The sequence below is a fragment of the Musca vetustissima genome, unplaced genomic scaffold (assembly GCF_032173495.1).
Source record: "Musca vetustissima isolate MV318-11 ecotype Yass unplaced genomic scaffold, APGP_CSIRO_Mvet_v1 utg48367, whole genome shotgun sequence".
Taxonomy (NCBI): domain Eukaryota; kingdom Metazoa; phylum Arthropoda; class Insecta; order Diptera; family Muscidae; genus Musca; species Musca vetustissima.
Window position 1 is genome coordinate 286,247 of NW_026882453.1, and position 23,872 is coordinate 310,118.

General features: G+C 38.6%; 3 protein-coding genes across 3 annotated transcripts; 1 reads left to right on the forward strand and 2 right to left on the reverse strand.

Moving 5' to 3' along the window:
* Positions 1 to 4,502: 4,502 nt before the first annotated feature.
* On the forward strand, positions 4,503 to 5,861 carry LOC133328870 (lipase 3-like; the record flags this gene model as incomplete). The annotated part of the gene is made up of 3 exons (XM_061537380.1): positions 4,503 to 4,634; positions 4,699 to 5,415; positions 5,493 to 5,861. Coding segments are annotated over exons 1-3 (1,218 nt in total), but the record flags the coding sequence as incomplete, so codon positions are not given.
* A 3,284-nt stretch (positions 5,862 to 9,145) lies between these two features.
* Positions 9,146 to 10,515, reverse strand: LOC133328871 (lipase 3-like). Its single transcript, XM_061537381.1, has 3 exons — positions 10,387 to 10,515; positions 9,593 to 10,318; positions 9,146 to 9,532 (listed from the first exon to the last, which is right to left on the reverse strand). Exons 1-3 carry the CDS (start codon positions 10,513 to 10,515, stop codon positions 9,146 to 9,148), a joined length of 1,242 nt encoding a protein of 413 aa, XP_061393365.1.
* A 3,708-nt stretch (positions 10,516 to 14,223) lies between these two features.
* LOC133328872 (lipase 3-like) lies at positions 14,224 to 18,580 on the reverse strand. Its single transcript, XM_061537382.1, has 3 exons — positions 18,452 to 18,580; positions 17,668 to 18,393; positions 14,224 to 14,610 (listed from the first exon to the last, which is right to left on the reverse strand). Exons 1-3 carry the CDS (start codon positions 18,578 to 18,580, stop codon positions 14,224 to 14,226), a joined length of 1,242 nt encoding a protein of 413 aa, XP_061393366.1.
* Between the last annotated feature and the right edge of the window lie 5,292 nt (positions 18,581 to 23,872).

Here is a 23,872-nt window from a genome sequence, read left to right on the forward strand (position 1 = left end):
TTTAAGACATGTAAATGGTTTAAGACATTCCTACTTATGTGTATAAAAAGTACAAAATGGTACTTAATTTGGTACTATTTGCATTTAGTTGAGTGTATAGGGATGGAATGCTGAAAATAGGAATTGGGATTACTATTGGAGTACAAGATTAAGGTAGCATTAAAAAATCGTTCTTATGTGTACGAAATGTACAAAATGGTACTAAATTTGGTGCACGGATAGAGCTGGAGTCTTCAAATTCAGAATTAAAATGGCTGTTGGAGTGTAGGATTAAGGTAGTTTAAGAAATTCGTACTTACTGGTATGAAAAGTTCTATATGGTACTAAATTTAGTACAATTTGGATTTTGCTTGAAAGGATAGAGCTGAAAAACTGAAATTTGGAATTAAGATACTGTTGAAGATTGAGCTATAGACACACCTTTGGAAATTCGTATTGATGTGTACGAAAAGTACTAAACGGTACTAAATTTGGTACAATTTGGATTTGGGTAAACGGAGAGATCTGGAAACCTAAAATTTGGAATAATGGTTGCTGTTGGAATATAGAATTGAGATATTGAAGCATAGTACTTATGTGTACTAAATGGTAGTATATTTGGTACAACTTAATTATGTGTGAACGGATAGAGCTGGACTCCAGAATTTTCAAATTTAAATTACTGTTGGAGTGTAGGAAAAAAGTAATAACTGGTACCAAATGGTTTACAAATTGTTTTTGTGTGAACGGATAAGGCTGAGATCTTGAAATTTTGAATTCGTTAGTTTTGAACATTCGTAATACGTGTACTAAATGGTACTAAATTTGGTACAATTTAGATTTGAGTGAACGGATAGAGATGGAAAACTTAAATTTGGAATGAAAGACTACAGAATTAAGGTAGTAATGGAATTAGGTTCTTATGGATATGAGAAGCACTAAATGGTACTAAATATGGTACAATTCGTTTTGTGTGAGCGTTAATCAAAAAATTTGGAATTAAAATTAAGGATTGGATTATAGGATGAGACATGGAGTTAGTTTTAAAAATGCGTAATTATGTGTACTAAATCTTACTTCGAACTCATAAGTACGAAAAGTACTAAATATGGTACAATTTGGATCTATGTGAACGGATAGGGCTGGGATCCTTTAAATTTGTCATTAAAAATGGTTTTGGAGTGTGAAATTGAGAAGTTTTAGAAACTCGTACTAACGTCTACGAAAAGTAATAAATGGTACTACATTTGATACAATTTGGATGTAGGCGATCGGATAGAGCTGGGATACCTAAATATGCACTTAATGTTATTATTGGAGTGCATGACTGAGGTAGTTTTGAAAATTCGTACTTATGGGTACGAAAAGCACAAAATATGGTACAATTTGGACTTGTGTGAACGGTTAGAACTCGAATTCTGAAAGTTGCCACTTGGGTTACTGTGGGAGTGGAGGAAAAGTACAGAATGGTACCAAATCTAGTACAATTTGGAGAACAGAAAGAGCTGATTTTGAATTTACGATTGCTATTTGAAAGCAGGTTTGGAATGTTGAGATAGGTTTGGAATATGGGTACAAAAAGTACAGAATGGTACCAAATCTGGTATAATTTGTTTATTTTTTTAATGAACAGACAGAGCTGGAATTCTTAAATTTGGACTTTCGATTACTATTTGAAAGCAGGATTGAGGTACATTTGAAAATGTGTACTTATTAGTACGAAAAGTTCTAAATTTTGTACAATTTGGACTTTGGTCGAATTAAGATTATTGTTAGAGTGTAGGATTGATGTAGTCTTAGAAATTCTTACTTAGGAGTATGAAAAGTACTAAATGGTACTAAATTTGGATTTGGTTGAACCCAGAGTTTTGGAATTTAGATTATTGTTAAAGAGTAGTATCGAGTTATGGATACCACTTTGGAAAATCAAATTCTTGTGTACGAATAGTAAATAGAATAGAAAATGCACTAAATTTGGATTTGGGTAACGGTGAGAGCTGGAAATCTAAAATTTAGATTGTGAGTGACTGACGGAGAGTTAGAAAGAAGTACCAAGGTCGTTTTGGAAGTAACTGGTACTAAATTTAGTGGAAGTGATGGTATGGAGGTAGTCTTAAAAATGTGTACTTATGTGTTCGAAAAGTGCTAAATGAAACTAAATGTGGAACCTGTACGTATTTGCTAAAATCTGATCTATTTTTAATCTGTGTAATAAAATAAAACCAGTAAGGAAAGTAGTAAAGTCGGACGGGGCCGACTATATGATACCCTTCACCACTATGGGTATATTAAACAGGACTATAATCATGAAATTGTATGAAATAAAATATGTGATATTTATCTAAATGTGAAACGACCTAGATCTACCCATAAACATATCATTCGTTTGTTACAATGGAACAAAAGTATGTTAATCGACTTCAAACAAATATCAATAGGTCATCCGTTGGGCTAGGTCTGTACTTCTAGAAAACCCAACTACGTTATTCTATGCTCAATTTTGTACGTTGTGCAAAGTTTGATGTCAATCTAACAAATATGAGGAGTTTGATGCACAATTTACTTATATATGGATGCTATATCCAAATATGAACCGATTTCAACGAAACTTGTCACAGGTTAGGTTATACTAATTTCAGTACGTTTTGTTCCTATCAGCCATATATTGGTTCCTTGGTGCGTCAATTACTTAAAAACAATCTATAATTTAAGGGAGCAATATCTAAATCTCAACCGATTTTCACTAAACTTGGCACACATCATTCTGGATTAAATTCAAAGCGCTATGCAACATAAGAACTTGGTACATTATTTAGATTAAATCGGACGAAAATATATATATCTAGATCTGAATCGATTTTCATGAAACTCAGCACACATCATTCCAGCATCAATTCAGTACGTTATGCCAAATTTCGTGCAAATCGAAATATATATAGGGACTTTGGTGCACCATTTACATGAAATCGGACGAAACTATATATGGGAGCTATATCTAAATCTATACCGATTTTCACGAAACTTGGCAGACATCATTCTGGCTCAATTCAGTACGTTATGTCAAATTTCGTGCAAATCAAAAGATATTTAGGGACTTTGGTGCACCATTTACATGAAATCGGACGAAACTATATATGTGAGCTATATCTAAATCTGAACCGATTTTCAAGAAATTTGGCAGACATCACTCTAGGCTCAATTCAGTACGTTATGCCAAATTTCGTGCAAATCGAAAGATATATAGGGACTTTGGTGCACATTTACATGAAATCGGACGAAACTATATATGGGAGCTATATCTAAATCTGGACCGATTTTCTCGAAACTTGGCATACATCATTCTAGGCTCAATTCAGTACGTTATACCAAATTTCATTCAAATCGAAAGATATATAGGGACACTGGGGTACCATTTACCTGAAATCGGACGAAACTATATATGGGAGCTATATCTAAATCAGGACCGATTTTCATGAATCTTGGCAGACATCATTCTAGGCTTAATTAAGTACTTTATGTCAAATTTCGTGCAAATCGAAGCATATATAGGAACGACGGTGCACCATTTACATGAAATCGGACGAAACTATATATGTGAGCTATATCTAAATCTGGACCGATTTTCACGAAACTTGGCAGACATCATTCTAGGCCTAAATGATTAGGCTGTACCAAATTTCGTGCAAATCGAAAGATATATAGGGACCGTTTACATTAAATCGGTTAAATATATATATGGGAGCTATATCTAAATCTGAACCGATTGTGCCCAATTTCAATAGGGTTCGTCCTTGGGCCGAATAAGTGGCCTATGCCAAATTTCATCCAATTCGGATCGTAAATGCGACCTGTACTTTGTTTACAATTTAACATGGACAGACAGACAGACGGACGGACGGACATGCATAAATCGACTTAGAAAGTGATTCTATGCATATTCTCAAAAGGAACCATGTGTCTATCTCGTTTCCTTTTGCCTGTTACAAACATATGCACAAAGTCATAATACCCTGTACAACAGTGTGGTGAAGGGTATAAAAATCCAGGACTTGGATGTTCTATGAAAAAATATTTTTTAAAAAATTCAAGTCTTGAAAAAATATTCTTCAAAAAATTCAGGCTTTGAAAAAATATTCTTCGTAAACTGCACGCCTTGTTGTAGCCTTAAAAAAATATTCCTTAAAAAATCCACGCCTATATTAGGCTTTGAATAAAAATTCTTTAAATATTAAAATATTCTTTAAAAAATCCACACTGTTTGGACCCATGCAAATTTATTTTCCGAACAACAACTCCCCTGCATTGGACTGCAATCTCATTCAATCGTTCAAATTTTAATCTTATCATATCGCATGGATCAAGAGGACACTACAGCACCCTATAGATTATTCAAAATAGTAGTTGCCAATAATTGATAAAAAATTATATTTTTAAATTTAAATACAAAAACAACTGAACAATGATGTTGAAAATCAGTATTTATTGAAATTTTCAAAGATCAGTCTGTGAAAAACTTGAGCAGAATGAGGACCTACCTGTGGATTGCATTGCTGCTAGCAATAGCCGGTGCTACTTGGGCTCAGCCCCCTCTGGAATTAATTAGATATTTACAAAATCCTGAACCACAAATTACGCTAAGGCCCAAGATTACCACGGTATGGATAGCAACGGATTTTTGAAATTGAAAATAATTTCTAATTTTTTATTTAACTTGTCCAGGCCGATCGCATTGCCTCCCATGGCTATCCCGTGGAAACGCATGAAGTGCCCACCGAAGATGGTTATATCATTACCCTCTTCCGTATACCCTATTCCCATAAGCTGCAAAATCAAAACGAATATCGTCCCATTGTGTTGATACAACACGGGCTGTTTAGCTGTTCGGATGCCTGGATGAGTGTGGGACCCAATGATGGTATTGGTTTCAATTTAGCCGATGCCGGCTATGATGTCTGGTTCGGTAATGCCCGTGGTAATACCTACAGTCGTAAGCATATTTCCCGATCCACAAATCATCCCTATTTTTGGCGTTTTAGTTGGCATGAAATTGCCAATTATGATATTACTGCCATGATCGATTATGCCTTGGCCACTAATGGTCAGGGTCAAAAGGCCATACATTATGTGGGTCATTCACAGGGTACCACAGTGTTCTTTGCTTTGATGTCATCCCAACCGGAATATAATGCGAAAATTAAGACAGCTCATATGTTGGCCCCTGTGGCCTTTATGAGTAACATGTCCGATAAGTTGGTCAGGACCTTGGCCCCGTATTTCGGCCATCACAATACCTATTCGGCATTCTTTGATAATCAGGAGTTTGTACCACATAATGATTTGTTTTCGAAATTGCTCTACAATGCCTGTGCTCCACACTCGAAGTTGCATGGCTTGTGTACTAGTATAGCCTATATGGCAGAGGGACCCGAGAACAATGTTAATATGGTGGGTTGGATTTTTTTAACAAGATTCTCTAAAGTTATTTAATAATATATTTTTGTTATTTTTTCCAGACCGCTTTGCCAATTATGATAGAAAGCCATCCGGCTGGGGCCTCCACCAATCAAATTTGCCATTATATGCAGGAACAACAATCCGGTTGTTTCTGTTTGTATGACCATGGTCCAAAGAAGAATATGGAGCTGTATGGCCAGGATACACCTCCAGATTATCCATTGGAGAAAATCACCTCTGAGGTCCATTTGTGGTACAGTGACAATGATTCAATGGCTGCCGTTGAAGATGTTGAACGTTTGGCTGCCAAGCTACCTAATCGTATTATGCATCATATGGAGGATCCGACATGGGCTCATGGTGATTTTGCCATGCATAAGAGAGTTAAGGCGGAGATTAATGATCCCATTTTGGAAATTATGAATAAATATGAAAAGAATATGTAAATAAATTCCATAAGGAGAAAGTTCGACAAAGGATCTGCAAAAATATTATTTAAAAATCCACGCCTCTAAGTCAGATAGTTCTTGAAAAAATATTCTTTAAAAATCGACGCGTATATCTCTACTAGTCCCCCAAAAATATTATTTGAAAAATCCCAGCACTGATAGTCCTCCAAAAATACTACTTAAAACACGATTGGAAATCCGATTTGCCACAATTTGTATATGTATATATGTTGGAATTTTAATATTTACCCCTTCCCAATCGGCGATTTCTTAACCCCATCGAAGGCAACAACAATTTCAGCCACACGCTCACATCTTGTAAAGCAAGCTAATTGATGGATTATTATGTTGACCGAACAGGGGGGCTATCATCCAACTTAAAAATCAAATATTTGGGGCTAATCTAATCTCAATGATACGATTTTGTGAAATTAGCTGATAATGCTAAAAATACTGAATTGAAGCACAACAAAAAATTGTTGTTGTTTAGTCAGGTATTTAGTTGGCTATCGAAATTTGCAGTCGACTGAACGCGTGTGTTTGGTCAGCTAGGTATTAACAGCTGTTCGGAGATTTGAAAATACGAACTATATTTATTTTTATACCCTTCACCACACTGTGGTACAGGGTATTATGTCTTTGTGCATATGTTTGTAACAGGCAAAAAGAAACGACCCCTTTTGAGAATATGCATGTCCGTCCATCTGTCCGTCAGTCCGTCTGTTGGTGTTAAATTGTAAACAAATTACTGGTCGCATTTATACTTCGATTTGCACGAAATTTGGTAAACGTACTGAATTGACGTAGTTTCGTCCGACTTCATGTAAATGGTGCACCAAAGTCCCTATATATCTTTCGATTTGCATGAAATTTGGCATAACGTACTGAATTGAGCCTAGAATGATGTCTGCCAAGTTTCGAGAAAATTGGTCCAGATTTAGATATAGGTCCCGATTTCATCTAAATGGTGCAGCAAAGTCCCCATATATCTTTCGATTTGCACGAAATTTTGCATAACGTACTGAATTGTGCCTAGAGTGATGTCTGGCAAGTTTCGTGAAAATCGGTCCAGATTTAGATATAGCTCCCATATATAGTTTCGTCCGATTTCATGTAAATGGTGCACCAAAGTCCCTATATATCTTCCGATTTACACGAAATTTGGCATATCATACTGAATAGAGCCTAGAATGATGTCTGCCAAGTTTCGTGAAAATCGGTCCAGATTTAGATATAGCTCCCATATATAGTTTCGTCCGATTTCATGTAAATGGTGCGCCAAAGTCCATATATCTTTCGATTTGCACGAAATTTGGCATAACGTACTGAATTGAGCCTAGAGTGATGTCTGGCAAGTTTCGTGAAAATCGGTCCAGATTTAGATATAGCTCCCATATATAGTTTCGTCCGATTTCATGTAAATGGTGCACCAAAGTCCCTATATATCTTTCGATTTACACGAAATTTGGCATATCATACTGAATAGAGCCTAGAATGATGTCTGCCAAGTTTCGTGAAAATCGGTCCAGATTTAGATATAGCTCCCATATATAGTTTCGTCCGATTTCATGTAAATGGTGCACCAAAGTCCCTATATATCTTCCGATTTACACGAAATTTGGCATATCATACTGAATAGAGCCTAGAATGATTTAGATATAGCTCCCATATATAGTTTCGTCCGATTTCATGTAAATGGTGCGCCAAAGTCCATATATCTTTCGATTTGCACGAAATTTGGCATAACGTACTGAATTGAGCCTAGAGTGATGTCTGGCAAGTTTCGTGAAAATCGGTCCAGATTTAGATATAGCTCCCATATATAGTTTCGTCCGATTTCATGTAAATGGTGCACCAAAGTCCCTATATATCTTTCGATTTACACGAAATTTGGCATATCATACTGAATAGAGCCTAGAATGATGTCTGCCAAGTTTCGTGAAAATCGGTCCAGATTTAGATATAGCTCCCATATATAGTTTCGTCCGATTTCATGTAAATGGTGCACCTAAGTCCACATATATCTTTCGATTGGTACGAAATTTAGCATAGCGTACTGAATTGATACTGGAATGATGTGTGCTGAGTTTCGTGAAAATAGATTCAGATCGTGATATATATACATTCGTCCGATTTAATGAAAATAATGTACCAAGGTTCGTATGTTGCATAGCGTACTGAATTGAATCCAGAATGATGTGTGTCAAGTTTCTTGAAAATCGGTCGAGATTTAGATATAGCTACCTTATATTATAGATTGATTTTAAGTAATTGACGAACCAAGGAACCAATACGCACCAAGGAAAGGCTGATAGGAACAAAACGTACTGAAATTAGTATAACCTAACCTGTGACAAATTTCGTTGAAATCGGCTCATATTCCATATATATTTTCGTCCGATTTTAAGTAAATTGTGCATCAAACTCCTCATGTTTGTCACATCAAATTTTGCACCACGTACAAAATAGTGTTGAAGGGTATCATATAGTCGGCCTCGTCTGACTTTACTACTTTCCTTACGACTTAACAACTTTCCTTTTCTGATATTGAAAAAATATTTGTTAAAAAATCCACGCCTTGGATAACCCCTGATAAATATTTTTTAAAAATGTCCACGCTTTATTCTAGACTTGAAAAAACATGTTGTAGCCTTGAAAAAATATTCTTGGGTGGTGCTTGAAAAGAATATATTTTATAAAAAGTCCAGGCCTATGAAAAAATTTCAAGCCTTATAGCCTAGACAGACGACAGCCTTAATTTGCATTAACAGCCTTAATTCAAATTAACTTGTACATTATCCTCATTTTTATTTGTTGTTAATGCACAAAATCAAACTGAATTTATACTGAATTAAGCAATTTCAATATGGCAATGCTGTAGAAAATAAATTGATTGTTGTCAAATTTGTTTACGTTTTTGAAAATAAAATTTATAAATAAAGGAAAATTCAACAATTATTCAAATTGGGAGCTGTTTTACTATTGTTATAGCTGATTTTCTTCCTTTCTGCAATGTATCATTTCCATTAAGCCGTAATCCCAAAAAATATTGGAAAGAAATGCCAATATCTTCTTCCTACACACAGACAAACAATAGTTTTGAAACAAAGAATTGTTTCATAAATGCAGAAACTCTCGTCTGTCAGGGGTAAATATTAATTCAAATTAAGAACTTTTTAATGCAAATTAAGGCTGTCGTCTGTCTAGGGTATTAGTCTTTGAAAAATATATATTTATAAAAAATTGCTCTCCGCCTTCTTAAATCACATTTTTTCTTCGTATTTATTCATAATTTCGATAATCGGTTCATTGATATATTTCTTAACCTCTATGTGACCGGTAAAGTCGCCATGAGCCCATGTGGGATCCTCCATATGATGCAGTATCCTATTGGGCAATATGTCCGCCAAACGTTCAACATCTTCCACGGCAACTGAATCATCATTGTCACTATACCACAGATGAAGTTCCGAGGTAATTTTCTCCAGAGGATAATCCATCGGTGTGGCTTGACCATACAATTTGAGATTCTTGGAGGGGCCATAATCATACATACAGAAGCAACCGGATTGCTGTTCTTGCATATAATGTAAAATTTGATTGGTAGAACAGCCGGCCGGATGGGTCTCCGCCAAAATTGTTAAGCTGGTCTGAAGAGGTATTACAAAAATTAATATTTAAAATCTTATATCGATTTTTCACCAACTTACCAAATTGGTATTCGATTCAGGACCCTCAACCATATAGGCTATGCTACTACACAGCTTATGGGTCTTCGACTGGGGTGCACAGGCATTGTAGCCCAACTTGGTGAATAATTCATTATATGGTATAAACTCTTGATCACTGAAAAATCCCGAATAACCATTATGATGCCCTAGGTAGGGAGCCAATGTCCTGACCAACTTATCCGACATATTACTCATAAAGGCAACGGGGGCCAACATATGAGCTGTCTTAATTTTCTCATTATATTCAGGACGTGTAGACATCAATGTAAAGAACACCGTGGTACCCTGTGAATGTCCGATATAATGTATGGCCTTCTGGCCCTGACCATTTGTGGCCAAGGCATAATCAATCATGGCCGCAATATCATAATGGCCAATTTCATGCCAACTAAAACGCCAAAAGTAGGGATGATTTGTGGAACGCGAAACATGTCTCCGATTATAGGTATTGCCACGGGCATTACCAAACCAAACATCATAACCGGCATCGACTAAATTGAAACCAATACCATCATTGGGTCCATTCAACATCCAACCATCGGAACTGCTAAACAGGCCGTGTTGTATCAGCACAATGGGGCGATATGCGTTTTGATTTTGTAATTTATGGGAATAGGGTATACGGAAGAAGGTTATAATATAACCATCTTCGGTAGTGACTTCGTGGGTTTCAGCCGGATAACCATGTTGGGCAATGCGATCAGCCTACATTTTTTTTAGAAAATTAAATTTTAGAAAATTAACCTCTCTTAAAATTCTCCATTCTGACTTACCGTTGTTAGTTTCGGCTTCAATGTCAACTGGGGTTCGGGGTTTTGAAAATATCTTAAAATATCCGCAGTTGGCTGACAGCTAACAGCTGTCACTGATACCAGCAATGCCAACCACAAATAGGTCCTCATATTGCAAAATTCCAATAGCGACTAAATGGTCTATTTTTGTACACCACTTTTTGGTTTGTTATGTTCGGCAAATATTTCTAAGTTCGGAATTATCAGCTAATATCGATAATCAGCTAATCGTGGCAATTAAACACTTCAAATAATCGTGTAGATTAGTATTTGGCGAAACATTTGGTTTTCAAGTTTAGATAACCCCCTGTTCGGCTGAGTGTGAATACAATGGTTCAATAAATCATGTTGTTTACTAGGTGTCAGGTCGAATTCGATAGGGGGGAAATCATGAAATATTGTTGTCCCCCCCTGGACAGGGTTGTCAAATTCAGAAAATGTCAGAAACCGAATGTCCGCCTACCGTCTAAAATAATGGTGGTTTTAAAAGTATTCCGTCGTCGTAGGGGCAATATTGTCGATAAAAAGAGTGCCGATTCTCGAAAAAGAACGAACCGCATAAGAAACGAGATTTTCCAAAATTTAAATATCTACTAAATTCCGTGTAAAATGAAGAATTTCCTTACCTAATGGCATAACATGGAGTCCACAAATTCATGAACCAATGAACTAGTAGCGAGGAGATAGGTCAGGTCAAGTCAGACGATATAGGTCAGGCAACGTAGCTAGGGGGACGTAAGATCCTTGGGTATCTGCTTTGTCTGCTCTGCTCTGAATATTTTTGACCCGATATGTATAATATGAACTTGGAAGGCATGCGATTCCAACAGGACGGCGCCACAATCATACATACTTACTTAGCTGGTTTGTTACAGAACGGTTGTTCCATAAGCCGAGCTTAAAAAAGATTTCCAAGCGCGTCGGTCTTGTGCGCAAGTCCACCAATTTGGAAGACCACGTTCCAAGATGTTGTTTTCTACTTGGTTTTCCATCTAATTCATGGCCTTCCCCTTCTACGGGAACCATCAGTAGGCTCATTTTTATATGCCTTTTGAGCTGGGGCATTTTCATTCATCCGCACAACATGGCCTAGCCACCGTAGTCGCTTCAGCTCAATACGACTGACTATGTCGATGTCCGCGTATAAATTGTAAACCTCGTGGTTCATTCGACGCCGATATTCACCGTCGACGCAGATCGGCCCGTAGATTTTTCGGAGAATTTTTCTCTCAAACACCCCAAGAGCTGCCTCATCTGCTTGCGCAAGTACCCATGCTTCTGATCCATATAATAGCACAGGTAGTATCAACGTCTTGTAAAGTGTGAGTTTGGTCTGGCGGGAGGTGGCCTTGTTTCTAAACTGCTTACTTAGACCATAGTAGCATCTGTTGGCCATCACAATCCTTCTCCGAATTTCAAAACTGATGTCATTCGTTTTATTTATGGCGGTACCAAGGTATATAAAGTCTTTAACTACCTCGAAGCTGTAGTTCTTAAGTTCCACAGTTGGTCCGAGACTACTGGACGTCTTGCGCGTTGATTCCATCAGCTTGGTCTTCTCGCCGTTTACTGCCAGACCCACTTTGGCAGATTCCTTCACAATTCGTTCAAATGTGGCTGTTACCGCTCTCAATGTTCGACCGATTATGTCGATGTCGTCGGCGTAGGCGAGTAACATGTGTTGTTTGGTTTACAGAGAGCCAGATCTGTTCACCTTTGCGTCTCGTATGACCTTTTCCAGCAGGATACTAAAAAGGTCACCCGACAAACTAACACCTTGTCTGAATCCTCGTTTGGTATTAAAGGGCTCCGATAGGTCCTTTCCCACTTTAACTGCTGACCTTGTGCCACTTAAAGTTATCCTGCATAGCCGTATTATTGCAGGAATGCCGAACGCAGACATGGCTTTAAACACCTCTGAACGGATAGGGCTGTCGAATGCCGCTTTATAGTCGACAAATAGGTGGTATGTGTCGATGTGTTTTTCGTGGGTCTTTTCCAGGATTTGGTGCAGAGTGAAAATCTGGTCAATGGTGGATTTTCCAGGTCTAAAGGCGCATTGGTATGGTCCGATGATGTCATTGACCATTGGCTTCAATCGATCACACAGCACACAGCACAGCACTTTATATGCGATGGGAAGGAGACTTATTCCTCTATAGTTGGCACATATCGTCTTGTCTCCTTTTTTGTGCACGGGACACAGGATGCTGAGGTTCCAATCATTGGGCATGCATTCATCTAGCCAAATTGTGCTAATCAGCTGGTGCATGCTCCTGACCAGCATCTGGCCACCAGTCTTGAATAGTTCGGCTGATAACCCATCGGCTCCTGCTGCTTTGTTGTTCTTGAGCCGCTTAATTGCTTTTATGACCTCATCTTGGCTAGGTGGTATACACTCTATACCGTCATCTCTTATTGGTTCTGGGGTATCTTCTTCATCGCCACTATTTGATACTAGAAGCTTTTCGAAATGCTCCTTCCAGATCCTCAACACGCTGTCTGTATCTGTCACCAAGTTTCCTTCTTTATCTCTACAGGAGGATGTGCCTGCACCAAAGTCTTTGGTTTGGTGTTTTACTCGTTGGTAAAATTTCCGGACTTCATTCTGACTCCTGTACATCTCGATTTGCTCACGCTCACGTTTTTCTTGTTCTTTCTTCTTTTTTCTGAAAACACGTTTCTCCTCTCTCCTTTTCTCCCGATAATTCTCCATCACGTTACGTGTTGCTACTGTCTGTAGGGTTGCCCTATACGCTGCGTTTTTCACATCAGTAGCATTACGACACTCATGATCGTACCATGGGTTTGTTGGTGGTGGTTTTTGGTACCCAATTGTGATTTTTGCTGCAGTTTGTAGGGAGTGTGCAAACGTCAATTTTCCGTGTTGTATTAGATCGCACCTTTGCTGCAACATTAAGACGGGTGCGTACCTTGGCTGTCATAAGGTAATGGTCCGAATCGATATTCGCTCCTCCGATCGATCGGACGTCTAAAACACTGGATGAATGTCTTCCGTCTATCACAACATGATCAATTTGATTTCTCGTTACTTGATCAGGAGAGATCCAGGTCCGGAACGAACCACAATCATAGTCGAGCGTAAAATTCGACTTTTAGTCGATGCTTACCTCTGACCAAAAAGCCTTTTTGGATTTTTGATTTGAATAAAAAGCCGACATTTGGACGGATGTGACATCGACTAAAAATACAATTTTTATACCCCTCACCACACTGCGGTATAGGGTATTATGACTTTGTGCATATGCCTGTAACAGTCTAGAATGATGTGTGCTAAGTTTCGTGAAAATAGGTTCAGATTTGGATATACCTCCTACATATATTTTTTCCGTTTTTATGTAAATTGTGCACTAAAGACCCAAAGTTTTTCCGATTGCAACAAAATTTTTATAATGAAATGTAGTTAATAGAAATTCAGCTCTGGCAATTCTCGTTGAAATCGGTCCAGATGTAGATATAGCTCCTACATATATAATTTCGTGTGACAAGTTTTGTTGAAATCGGTTCAGATTTAGATATAGCTTCTATATATAGTTTCGTCCGATTTGAAGTAAATGGTACACAAAAGACCCAACGTTAGTCCGATTGAAACAAAATTGTGTCAATCATTAATGGAATATATTCAAAGTGGTGAAGGGTATTATATAGTCGGCCCCGTCCGACATCATTACTTTTCTTACTGGTTTTTAGCATGTAGCCTATTTTCCACAAAAAAATGTATTTTTTGTCATCTTTAAGGTAGTTCTTGTCGAAAATCGATTTTAAATTTATTTTCTTACTCTCAAAACTTCCACATAACTACAATTTCTCTTCAAATTTATTCATTATCACAATAATCGGTTCATTAATTAAACGCTTAACATCGATGTGTGTTATGTAGTCACTGTGCGACCATGTTGGATCGGTAATATGATGCATAACTTTGTTCGGCAGCTTAGCAGCCAGTAATTCTACATCTTCGACGGCAACAGCAGGATCAGTATCACAATACCATAAATGAATATTGGCAGTAATTTGTTCGACCGGATAATCTGGAGGTGTCTCTCGACCATATTCCTTTAGATTTTTAGTTTTACCATAATCATAGTGACAAAAACACCCCGATTGTTGTTCTTGCATGGTATGTAACATTTGATTTGTTGAAAGTCCCGCTGGATGGGTTTCAGCCATGATGGTTAAGGCGGTCTGGAAAAGAAGGGCGGAAAATTGGGTTGTTATTAGAAATATAAATATATATTCAAAAAATCATAAGCTGAAATTTTCGTTGGGCGCCATTCATGAACTTAATGATTTTCTTCAATATCCTATCAGCGCGTTGTCAGTCTCCTATCAGGCCTATTCTCTGCTGACTGTTTTTCATCTATCCGTGGTTGGGCATAATACTCTGATTCAAGAAAAACTTAGGATTTTATGTCCACATTGTTATTGGTGAAGATAATCTCGACCTAAACTTCGAATCGGAAATCGAGAGAAATACTGAAGACAGCTCAATGCCAGATGAGTAAAGAAATAGACAAGATGGTAGAAGAAATGAGCAAGGACTAAAATAGGCTATCTGGTCTCAAAGGTCGAAATTAGCCAGGATACCTTTACCTTCTCTTCACTTCCTCGGAGGGAGAGGAATATGCTATGAGGTTTAGGTCATCTGTCTTAGAAGCCGAAACCAGACAAGGTGGTAGCCGAAGTGATGATTCTCGTGGTCAAATTTAAAAATAAGTTTCTTGCCATCTGTTACGATGAGCCCAAAACAATCGAAAAAGGAATACCCGAGTTCGTAAGTATAGCAATATTGGCATAAGCGCCTTGGGAAGACCTATGAGTGTGAGTCTGAAAATATGGTGGAAGAAGTGAGCAAAGACATTGACGAGCTCACGACTAAAAATAAGCAGATATCTTGGGCTCAAAGGCGAAATTTGGCCAGGATGAACCGGAAAATTGGAAACGCAGAATAGACGGATAAGGATAATTTTGACATTCCCTGCAATTCTTCGAAAGATGCGAATTAGGCGTACGTGCGAGAATTAGGCGTACGAAATAAACATCATAAACCTCGAAGAAGAAAACTAACTGTTCGTCATCTGTCTTGGAATGCCGGATTAGTGAAGAGGCAAACAATAGGTTTGAATCGCTCATGATTAAAAAAAATTAGCTTTTTGGGGCTAAAACCGAAAAATCTGTAACGCACAATATACCTTCATCTACTTCCTCGCAAGCGGCAAAGATGATTAGGTTTCAGTAAGTGCAGACAAATACTAAAGCAGCAAATAAGGAAATGAAGAAAATATCAAAGACAAATATAGGCCCAGTCCAGGAATTTCCCGGCCTGTATAAAATAACAAACAGTTGTAAGGACTTCTCAACTGAGTATTCGGCATTCGAGGACTATAAGTGTTCAATGCCAATTATAAAATCAGTTTCTAGGGAACCTTTTTAGATCCAGCAAGTTGGGACTTCAGGGGGCTATCAGATGGACATTGCTCAGCTACAAAAAGCAATTGTCTTTACAACAGGATGGTGCAGTGAGTTGAGAAAACAAGGTATACTCGATATCTATGGCCTACAAACAACTTTGCTTGGGAAGAAGCCTATTCGGATGATAGCTCAGTTAATCAAGGTTAATCAAGTCTTCCGGCCTTGAAATCTTCTGTAATGTTTGCAAATCCTAACAAGAATTCGGGTATTCTGCACGAAAGACATTCTGGTAAGGAGCCGCTAGCTATTACGAAGGTAGTCAGGAAGAACTTTAGAGAAAAGATTTGCTACGTGGTGATCGAACGAGGGTAAGCTTAGCCCAGTCTTTCGGCTTTAAAGCCTGGGATTCCTAACAGAAGTATCCGGACTGTACGAGGCAACCCGCTTCAAACCCCATTCAACTGTCTGCCTTGACTGTGTGTCAAGAATACGAGTGTAGCCTCTGCATCTTCAGTGTAAATTGTGGGAATCCGAAAAGGATAAGGAACGAGAACGGAAAGACGAGATCAATTCCAAAATTTGTATCATCTGCTGCAAAGAGGAGACCATAAAGATCAATGAAGCCTCGCCTTTATGACTGCTAGTGACGAAGAGAGATATCTTCCATAAGACATGATCAATATCGAAATTCCGGGATCATCAGCTTCAATAAGGTTACCATATGAATCTACTCAGTCTCGCCTTAGAGGAGGACAATGTAATGGACTATCTTAAAGATAGAATCCTAAGCCGGTAGAATCTAGCCGGGGGAGCACAGGCAAGCCGTGGTACGTAGATTTATAAAAAGGTCAAAGAGGAGATAAATTCCAAAATATGGATCATCTGCTACAAAGAGGAGACCATAAAGATCAATGAAGCCTCGCCTTTAAGATTGCTAGTGACGAAGAGAGATATATTCCATAAGACGTGATCAATATCAAAATCCGGAATCATCAGCTTCAATAAGGTTACCATATGAATCTACTCAGCCTCGCCTTAGAGGAGGACAATCTAATGAACTATCTTGAAGATAGAATCCGAAGCAATGGTAAGGAGCAGTCATCTTACGCAAAGCTAGCCGGGGGAGCACAGGCAAGCCGTGGTAGGCAGATTTATAAAAAGGTCAAAGACGAGATAAATTCCAAAATTTCGATCATCTGCTGCACCGTATAGATCACTGAAGCCCCGCCTTTAAGATTGCTAGTGACGAAGAGAGATATATTTCATAAGACTTGATCAATATCAAAATTCGGGATCATCAGCTTCAATAAGGTTACCATATGAATCTACTCAGTCTCGCCTTAGAGGAGGACAATGTAATGGACTATCTTGAAGATAGAATCCGAAGCAATGGTAAGGAGCAGTCATGTTACGCAGGGGGGAGCACAGGCAAGCCATGGTACGCAGATTTATAAAAAGGTCAAAGAAGAGATAAATTCCAAAATTTGGGTCATCTGCTGCGGATACCATATAGATCAATGAAGATTCGCCTTTAATATTGCTAGTGACGAAGAGAGATATATTCCATAAGACTTTATCAATATCAAAATTCGGGATCATCAGCTTCAATAAGGTTACCATATGAATCTACTCAGCCTTGAAGATAGACATTCTATAGATACAGATATACAGAGGTTGAGACACACAAGAGGAGAATGAAGGTAGGCTTAGACCAGTCTGACCAACACCTATGTTTCTAATGCTGTATTTTGCAAACTTCAACCTTATCTAAGGTCAGTGTTGCCAAGTTGGGCCCATTGTAATCACTTAATATCTAATTCCATAACATACCCTGTTAGCATTCGATTCCGATCCCTCAAACATATACGCCACAGCACTACACAGTCCATGCAGCTTTGAATTCGGCTGACAGGCATTATAACCCAATTTAGTAAACAGATCATTGTGTGGTAAAAATTCCTGATCACTAAAGAGAGCAGTAACAATATTTCGATGCCCAAGCACCGGAGCCATACGTGTCAACATTTTATCCGACATATTACTGACATAGGCAATGGGTGCCATTGTATGAGCCAATTTAATCTTCGCATTATATTCTGGACGTGTGGATGTGAGCACAAAAAATGCCGATGTACCCTGAGAATGAGCCACAAAATGCACAGCCCTTTGTCCTTGGCCATTTGTGGCCAAGGCATAATCGATTTGCGCCGCAACATCATAATAACCAATTTCATGCCAACTAAAACGCCAAAAATATGGATGTTCGGGAGATCGGGAAATGTGTTTACGACCATAGGTATTGCCACGTGAATTTAGGAGCCAAACTTCATAACCAGCATCCACTAAATTGAAAGACAGCGCATCATTGGGTCCATTTAATATCCAAAAATCGGAACTACAAAAGAGGCCATGCAATAGCAACACAATGGGACGGTAGGCATTCTGGTTTTGCAATTTATGAGAATTGGGCATGCGAAAGGCGGTAATAATATAGCCATCTTCGGTAACAATGTCATGGGATTCCACGACGTAGCCATGGGCGGCAATGCGATCGGCCTATGTGAAAAGAAAATCATTGAGATCAAAATACATTCGCTGAATTGTTTGTACCAACCGTATTTAACTTGGGTTTCAGCGACAATTTCGGTTCGGAATCTATGAAATATTTCAATAGCTCAGATGGCAGTGGAACTGCAGCTGCTGCCACGGCTATTACTAGAACAAATAAAAGGCACGTCTTCATTGTGTCGACGTACGTTGCGAACTAAGGTTAAGAGGGCTATTCTAAAAAATATTTATTGCATTGCAGAAATGTGATAATTTTTGTTCTAAGTGAAAATATTACAATCCGGCAGTGATTAGATATTGCATTTGCTATATTTAAATATTTTTGTGTTTGAATGCGTGGAATGTATAGAACACAAAAAATAAGAACTGAAATCTCGGTCAGAGACGATTGTCTTGAACTATACCCTACCTTAATTTAAACACTCAAAATAAATTAAATTCTATAATTATCATGTTGGGCGCCACTTGGTACGGTAATGTCTTTCTCTACAGCGACACATCATTCCAGTGTCTTCGATCTTTGCGAAAGATTTCAAGGCTGAAAGACTTGTCTGATTCTGCCATCGCTTTCGTTCTTGTGGAAGGCTTTTCAGATCGTTTGGAAGCGGCGAAGAGGATTAGGTCACATAAAAAGCAGTCATATGCTAAACCTACGAAGAAGAAAATAAGTTTCTTGCCACCTGTTACAAGGAACATGCCTCGCCGAACCCTAATCAATCCACAGAGGGCAAATATTATAAAGAAAACGTGCGTAGTCTATACTTCGTAAAATCGGAAATTCTAAAAGGAATACCCGAGTCGATAAGGGAAAGCAGGACCGACATAACCGCCTTGGGAAGACCTATGAGTGTGAGTCTAAAAATATGGTGGAAGAAGTGAGTGAGTGTGCCGAGCTCACGTCTAAAAATAACCAGGTATGTGCCGGGCACTAAGGCGAACATAGGCTAGGATAAACTGGGGAATCAGAAACGCCCAATCCTCTTACGACTACGGAATGTCTTTCTTGCAGATAGACAACGAATCTGGACCCATAGGGACCTCTCTTTGCAAAAATGTATCCAGGATTTTGTTATTGAACGCATTCACTCTATAGATATCTTTAATCGGATGCCTTTTTGGCAAGGTGATGGCTTCTTATGAATGTTTTCGGTTATCTTATTCCGTACAGTGTTGGTATTCCAAAATCGTCATTGTATTCCTGAATTCAGAGCTCTTTACAATTTTCTTTTAATTGGGGTCGACGCGGCTTGCCATTCTAAACAGTTGCCAAGATTCGCCTTTGCGCCTCAGATAGCTGCACTTTTTTTGTTGTAAGCTTGACAATATTACCTTCCATCTTGTCAGCTCTTTACTCGTCCGGTAATGACGCATGTTAAGTACTTGTCTCCCTTCCGGCAACCTAAGCCTCTTCGTCGCTTCCAAATAAGTTCATTAGGCATAAAATCTCCTACAAATCTCCCGAGAATAGATGGTTCATTCGACAGCGATAATCAACGTCGACGCAGATCGCCCCATAGACCTTCCGGAGAAATTTTTCTCAAACAATCCTAGAGTTGCCTCATCTGCTTGCGCAAATACCCACGTTTCAGATTCATACAACAGCACGGGTAATATAAGCGTGTTGTAAAGTGTTAGTTTGATCTGGCGAGAGGTGTCTTGCTTTTGAGTTGCTTACTCAGACCATAGTAACATCTGTTGGCCAACACTATTCTCCTCCGGATTTTAAAGCTGATGTTATTAGTTTTTTATGGCGGTACCAAGGTATATAAATTCGTTTACTACCTCGAAGCAGTTCCACGGTTGGTCCGAGTATACTGGACGTCTTGTGTGTTGATACCATTAGCTTGGTCTTTTCGCTATTTACTGCCTGTCCCACTTTGGCAGATTCCTTCTCAATTTGTTTAAAGTTGCCTGTTACCGCTCGCAATGTTCGACCCATTACATCGATGTCGTCGGCACATGCGAGTAACATCTGTTGTTTGGTGTACAGATTGTCATTTCTCTACACATTTGACCTTTTCCAGCAGGATGTTAAAAATGTCACACGACAAACTGTCACCTTGTCTGAATCCTCGTTCGGTATTGAAAGGCTCCGAGAGATCCTTTCCGACTTTAACTGCTGACCTTGTGCCACTTAAAGTTATAGTGCATAACCGTATTAATTTTGCAGGAATACCGAATGCAGTCGAATGTGGCTTTATAGTCGATGGGTCTTTTCCAGGATCTGGCTCAGAGAGAAGATCTGGTCAATGGTGGATTTGCCAAGCCTGAAACCGCGTTGGTATGGTCCAATAATGCCATTGACCATTAATTTCAGTCGTTCACACAGCACGCTGGATATGCGATGGGAGGAAGACTAACTCCTCTACAGTTGACACATATCGTCTTGTCTCCTTTTTTGTGCACGGGACACATTATGCTGATGTTCCAATCATTGGACATGCATTCCTCTAGCCAAATTGTACTAATCAGCTGGTGCATGCTCCTGACCAGCATCTGATCACCGGTCTTGAATAGTTCGGCTGGCAATCCATCGGCACCTGCTGCTTTATTGTTCTTCAGCCGACTAATTTCTACTCTAGCTACCAACTAAATCTAAATCGGTTCAGATTTAGATTTAAGTGCTGTACACTCTATACCTCCATCTCTTGTTGGTTCTGAGGCATATTCATCACCGCTACTATTTGATACCAGAAGCTTTTCCAAGTGCTCCTTCCAGATATTCAACACGTTATCTGTATATGTCACCAGGTTTCCTTCTTCATCTCTACAGGAGGATGTGCCTGCACCAAAGCCTTCGGTTCGGTATTTTACTCGTTGGTAAAATTTCCGGACTTCATTCTGTCTTCTGTACATCTCGGTTTGCTCACTCTCACGTTTTTCTTGTTCTTTCTTCTTTTTTCCGAAACTGTCTCCAGGGTTGTCCTATACGCTGCGTTTCCAACCTCAGTAGCATTACGACACTCCTGCTCGTAATACGGATTTCTTGATGGTGGTATTTGGTACCCAAGTGTTACTTCTGCTGCGGTTTGTAGGTAGTGGGCAATTTTTTCCCATTGTGCTTCTATATTCATATCGGGACAAGAAGTGCTTTCGTTAAGCAGGTGGGTAAGTTGAGCGGAGTAGGCATCTTCTACCTGTTGAGTTTGCAGTTTTTCGACGTCGAGTTTTCGTGTTTTGTGTTAGATCGCCGCAACGTAATAGTCCGAATCGATATTCGCTTCTCGTATCGACCTAAAGTCTAAAAAACTGGATGAATGCCTTACGTCTATCACAAAAGGATCAATTTGATTTCTCGTTGCTTGGTCAGGAAATATCCAGGTGACCTTGTGTATATCGAAATGCTTGAATCTGGTGATGCTTACTACCATTTTTTTTTGCAGCCACGAAGTCAATCAATCTCATGCCGTAGTCGGATGTTTCTTCATAGAGACTGAATTTTCCGGCGATGGGGCAAAATATATATTCTCCCTTCCGATTTTTGCATTAAAATCTCCTAGCACAATTGTCATGGCCAGTGCAGCGGAGATATGATGTTTTAGGCTCTCGTAAAAAATGCATTTGTTCTGTTCATCTATGTCATCCGTCGGAGCATGTGCGCAAATGAGACTGATGTAGAAGAACTCCACTTTTATACGGATTATAGCAATTCGTCCATTGGAGTAAATCTGGAGACGAGGTCTTATGATCCCCTATTAACCATAAATCCGCAGCCAAATTCATGTCTCGTTTCATGGCAGCTATAATACAGGGCGTAATCATCTGATTTACTACGCCAGACGCTTTCCATCGAATTTCCTGTAACGCAATATTTTTGGCTTTGTACTCCTTGAGTACATTCGCCAAAGCGAAAACTCCCCTTGTTCTGTATAACGTGCGCACATTCCAAGTGCAGGTTCAAAGACCGTGGTCCTTTATACGTTTGCGGAGTCGAAAAAAGATGGTGTTGGTTTTCCTTTTCGTTGCTTTTTCTTAGTAGTAGTTTTTTCTGAGTGTGTGCAACTAACCCGACGCCTAAAACCATTTTTTACACACTGTGGTACAGGGTATTATGTCTTTGTGCATATGTTTGTAACAGGCAAAAGGAAACGAGATAGACCCATGGTTCCTTTTGAGAATATGCATAGAATGACATTCCGAGTCGATTGATGCATGTCCGTCCCTCCGTCTGCTGATGTTAAATTGCAAAAAATTGCAGGTCGTATTTATAATCCGATTTCGATGAAATTTGGTACAGCTCATTTATTTGGCCCAAAGGACGAACTCCATTGAAATTGGAAAAAATCTGTTCAGATTTAGATATAGCTCCCATATAAATTTTCGTCCGATTTAAGGTAAATGGTACACCAAGGTCCCTATATAACTTTCGATATGCACGAAATTTGGCACAGCGTATTGAATGAAGTCTAGAATGATGTGTGTTAAGTTTCGCGAAAATCGGTTCAGATATAGATATAGCTCCCATATATATTCTTCCGATTTAAGGTAAATGGCGCAACAAGTACCACGAAATTTGGCATAGCGTAATTAATTGAGTCTACAGTGTTGAGTGGTAAGTTTCGTAAAAATCGGTTCAGGTTGAGATATAGCTCCCATATATATTTTCGTCCGATTTAAGGTAAATGGTGCACCAAATTCCCTATATATCTTTCAATTTGCTCGAAATTTGGTATAACCTACTGAATCAAGTCTAGAATGATGTGTGTTAAGTTTCGTGAAAATCTGTTCCATATCTATTTTCGTCCGATTTAAGTAAATGGTGCGCCAAACTGCTAATGGTTGTCCGATTGACATGAAATTGACAATTCCACAATTGAGATGAAAAAGGGACCATGATATGCCTGGGCTTTGCCATGTTCGAGCCGTTGCTTCTTATCTATCCTACGTCACTCTTATAAAGCCTCTATTTTATTCTAAAAATGTAAACATTTCGTTAATATTAAAACTAGTTTCATATCTTCCTATCTTTTTATTTTTTTTTGACAAAAACGAATGTGTTCCTTCCAAGAAAAAACACCAACACCACCATTCATTACTCGTCTGTGGCTTTTTTTGGCTTCCCCCTCCGTCTCTCCCCACACTTGGGGCTTGTTATTTTTACAGTTTGTTTGGTTGTTTCTCTGTTTACAAGCGCCGTCTCAGCACTCATACGTTCATGGCTAGTTTTGCATTGGTTTTACAAAATTCGCATATGTAAATTCCAAATTATTTCGATATAAATGTCAATTAAAATATATTAAACAAGTGTTGATACGTGCTACTCATTTTTTTGAATTCACCTGCAAAACGCTTTTGATTGGTGGGTCTCATGTTGGGCGCCATTTACGAAAACAGTAATGCGCAATGAAGTCGTTTTAAGTAAAGTATGAATCCGATAATATTTTTTGTCTAATCAAAAATATTTCTCAAATATGCATCACTTTTAAAATTAAAAAAAAAATAAATAAATAAACAGAAACAAGAATAT

Coding starts and splice junctions, on each gene's coding strand:
- LOC133328871 (XM_061537381.1), bottom strand. CDS start 10,515: ATGAGGACCTATTTGTGGTTGGCATTGCTGGTATCAGTGACAGCTGTT. Junction 10,319..10,386: donor TGAAGCCGAAACTAACAACG/GTAAGTCAGAAT, acceptor AAAAAAATGTAG/GCTGATCGCATTGCCCAACA. Junction 9,533..9,592: donor CTGAATCGAATACCAATTTG/GTAAGTTGGTGA, acceptor ATACCTCTTCAG/ACCAGCTTAACAATTTTGGC.
- LOC133328872 (XM_061537382.1), bottom strand. CDS start 18,580: ATGAAGACGTGCCTTTTATTTGTTCTAGTAATAGCCGTGGCAGCAGCT. Junction 18,394..18,451: donor TGAAACCCAAGTTAAATACG/GTTGGTACAAAC, acceptor CTTTTCACATAG/GCCGATCGCATTGCCGCCCA. Junction 14,611..17,667: donor CGGAATCGAATGCTAACAGG/GTATGTTATGGA, acceptor CTTCTTTTCCAG/ACCGCCTTAACCATCATGGC.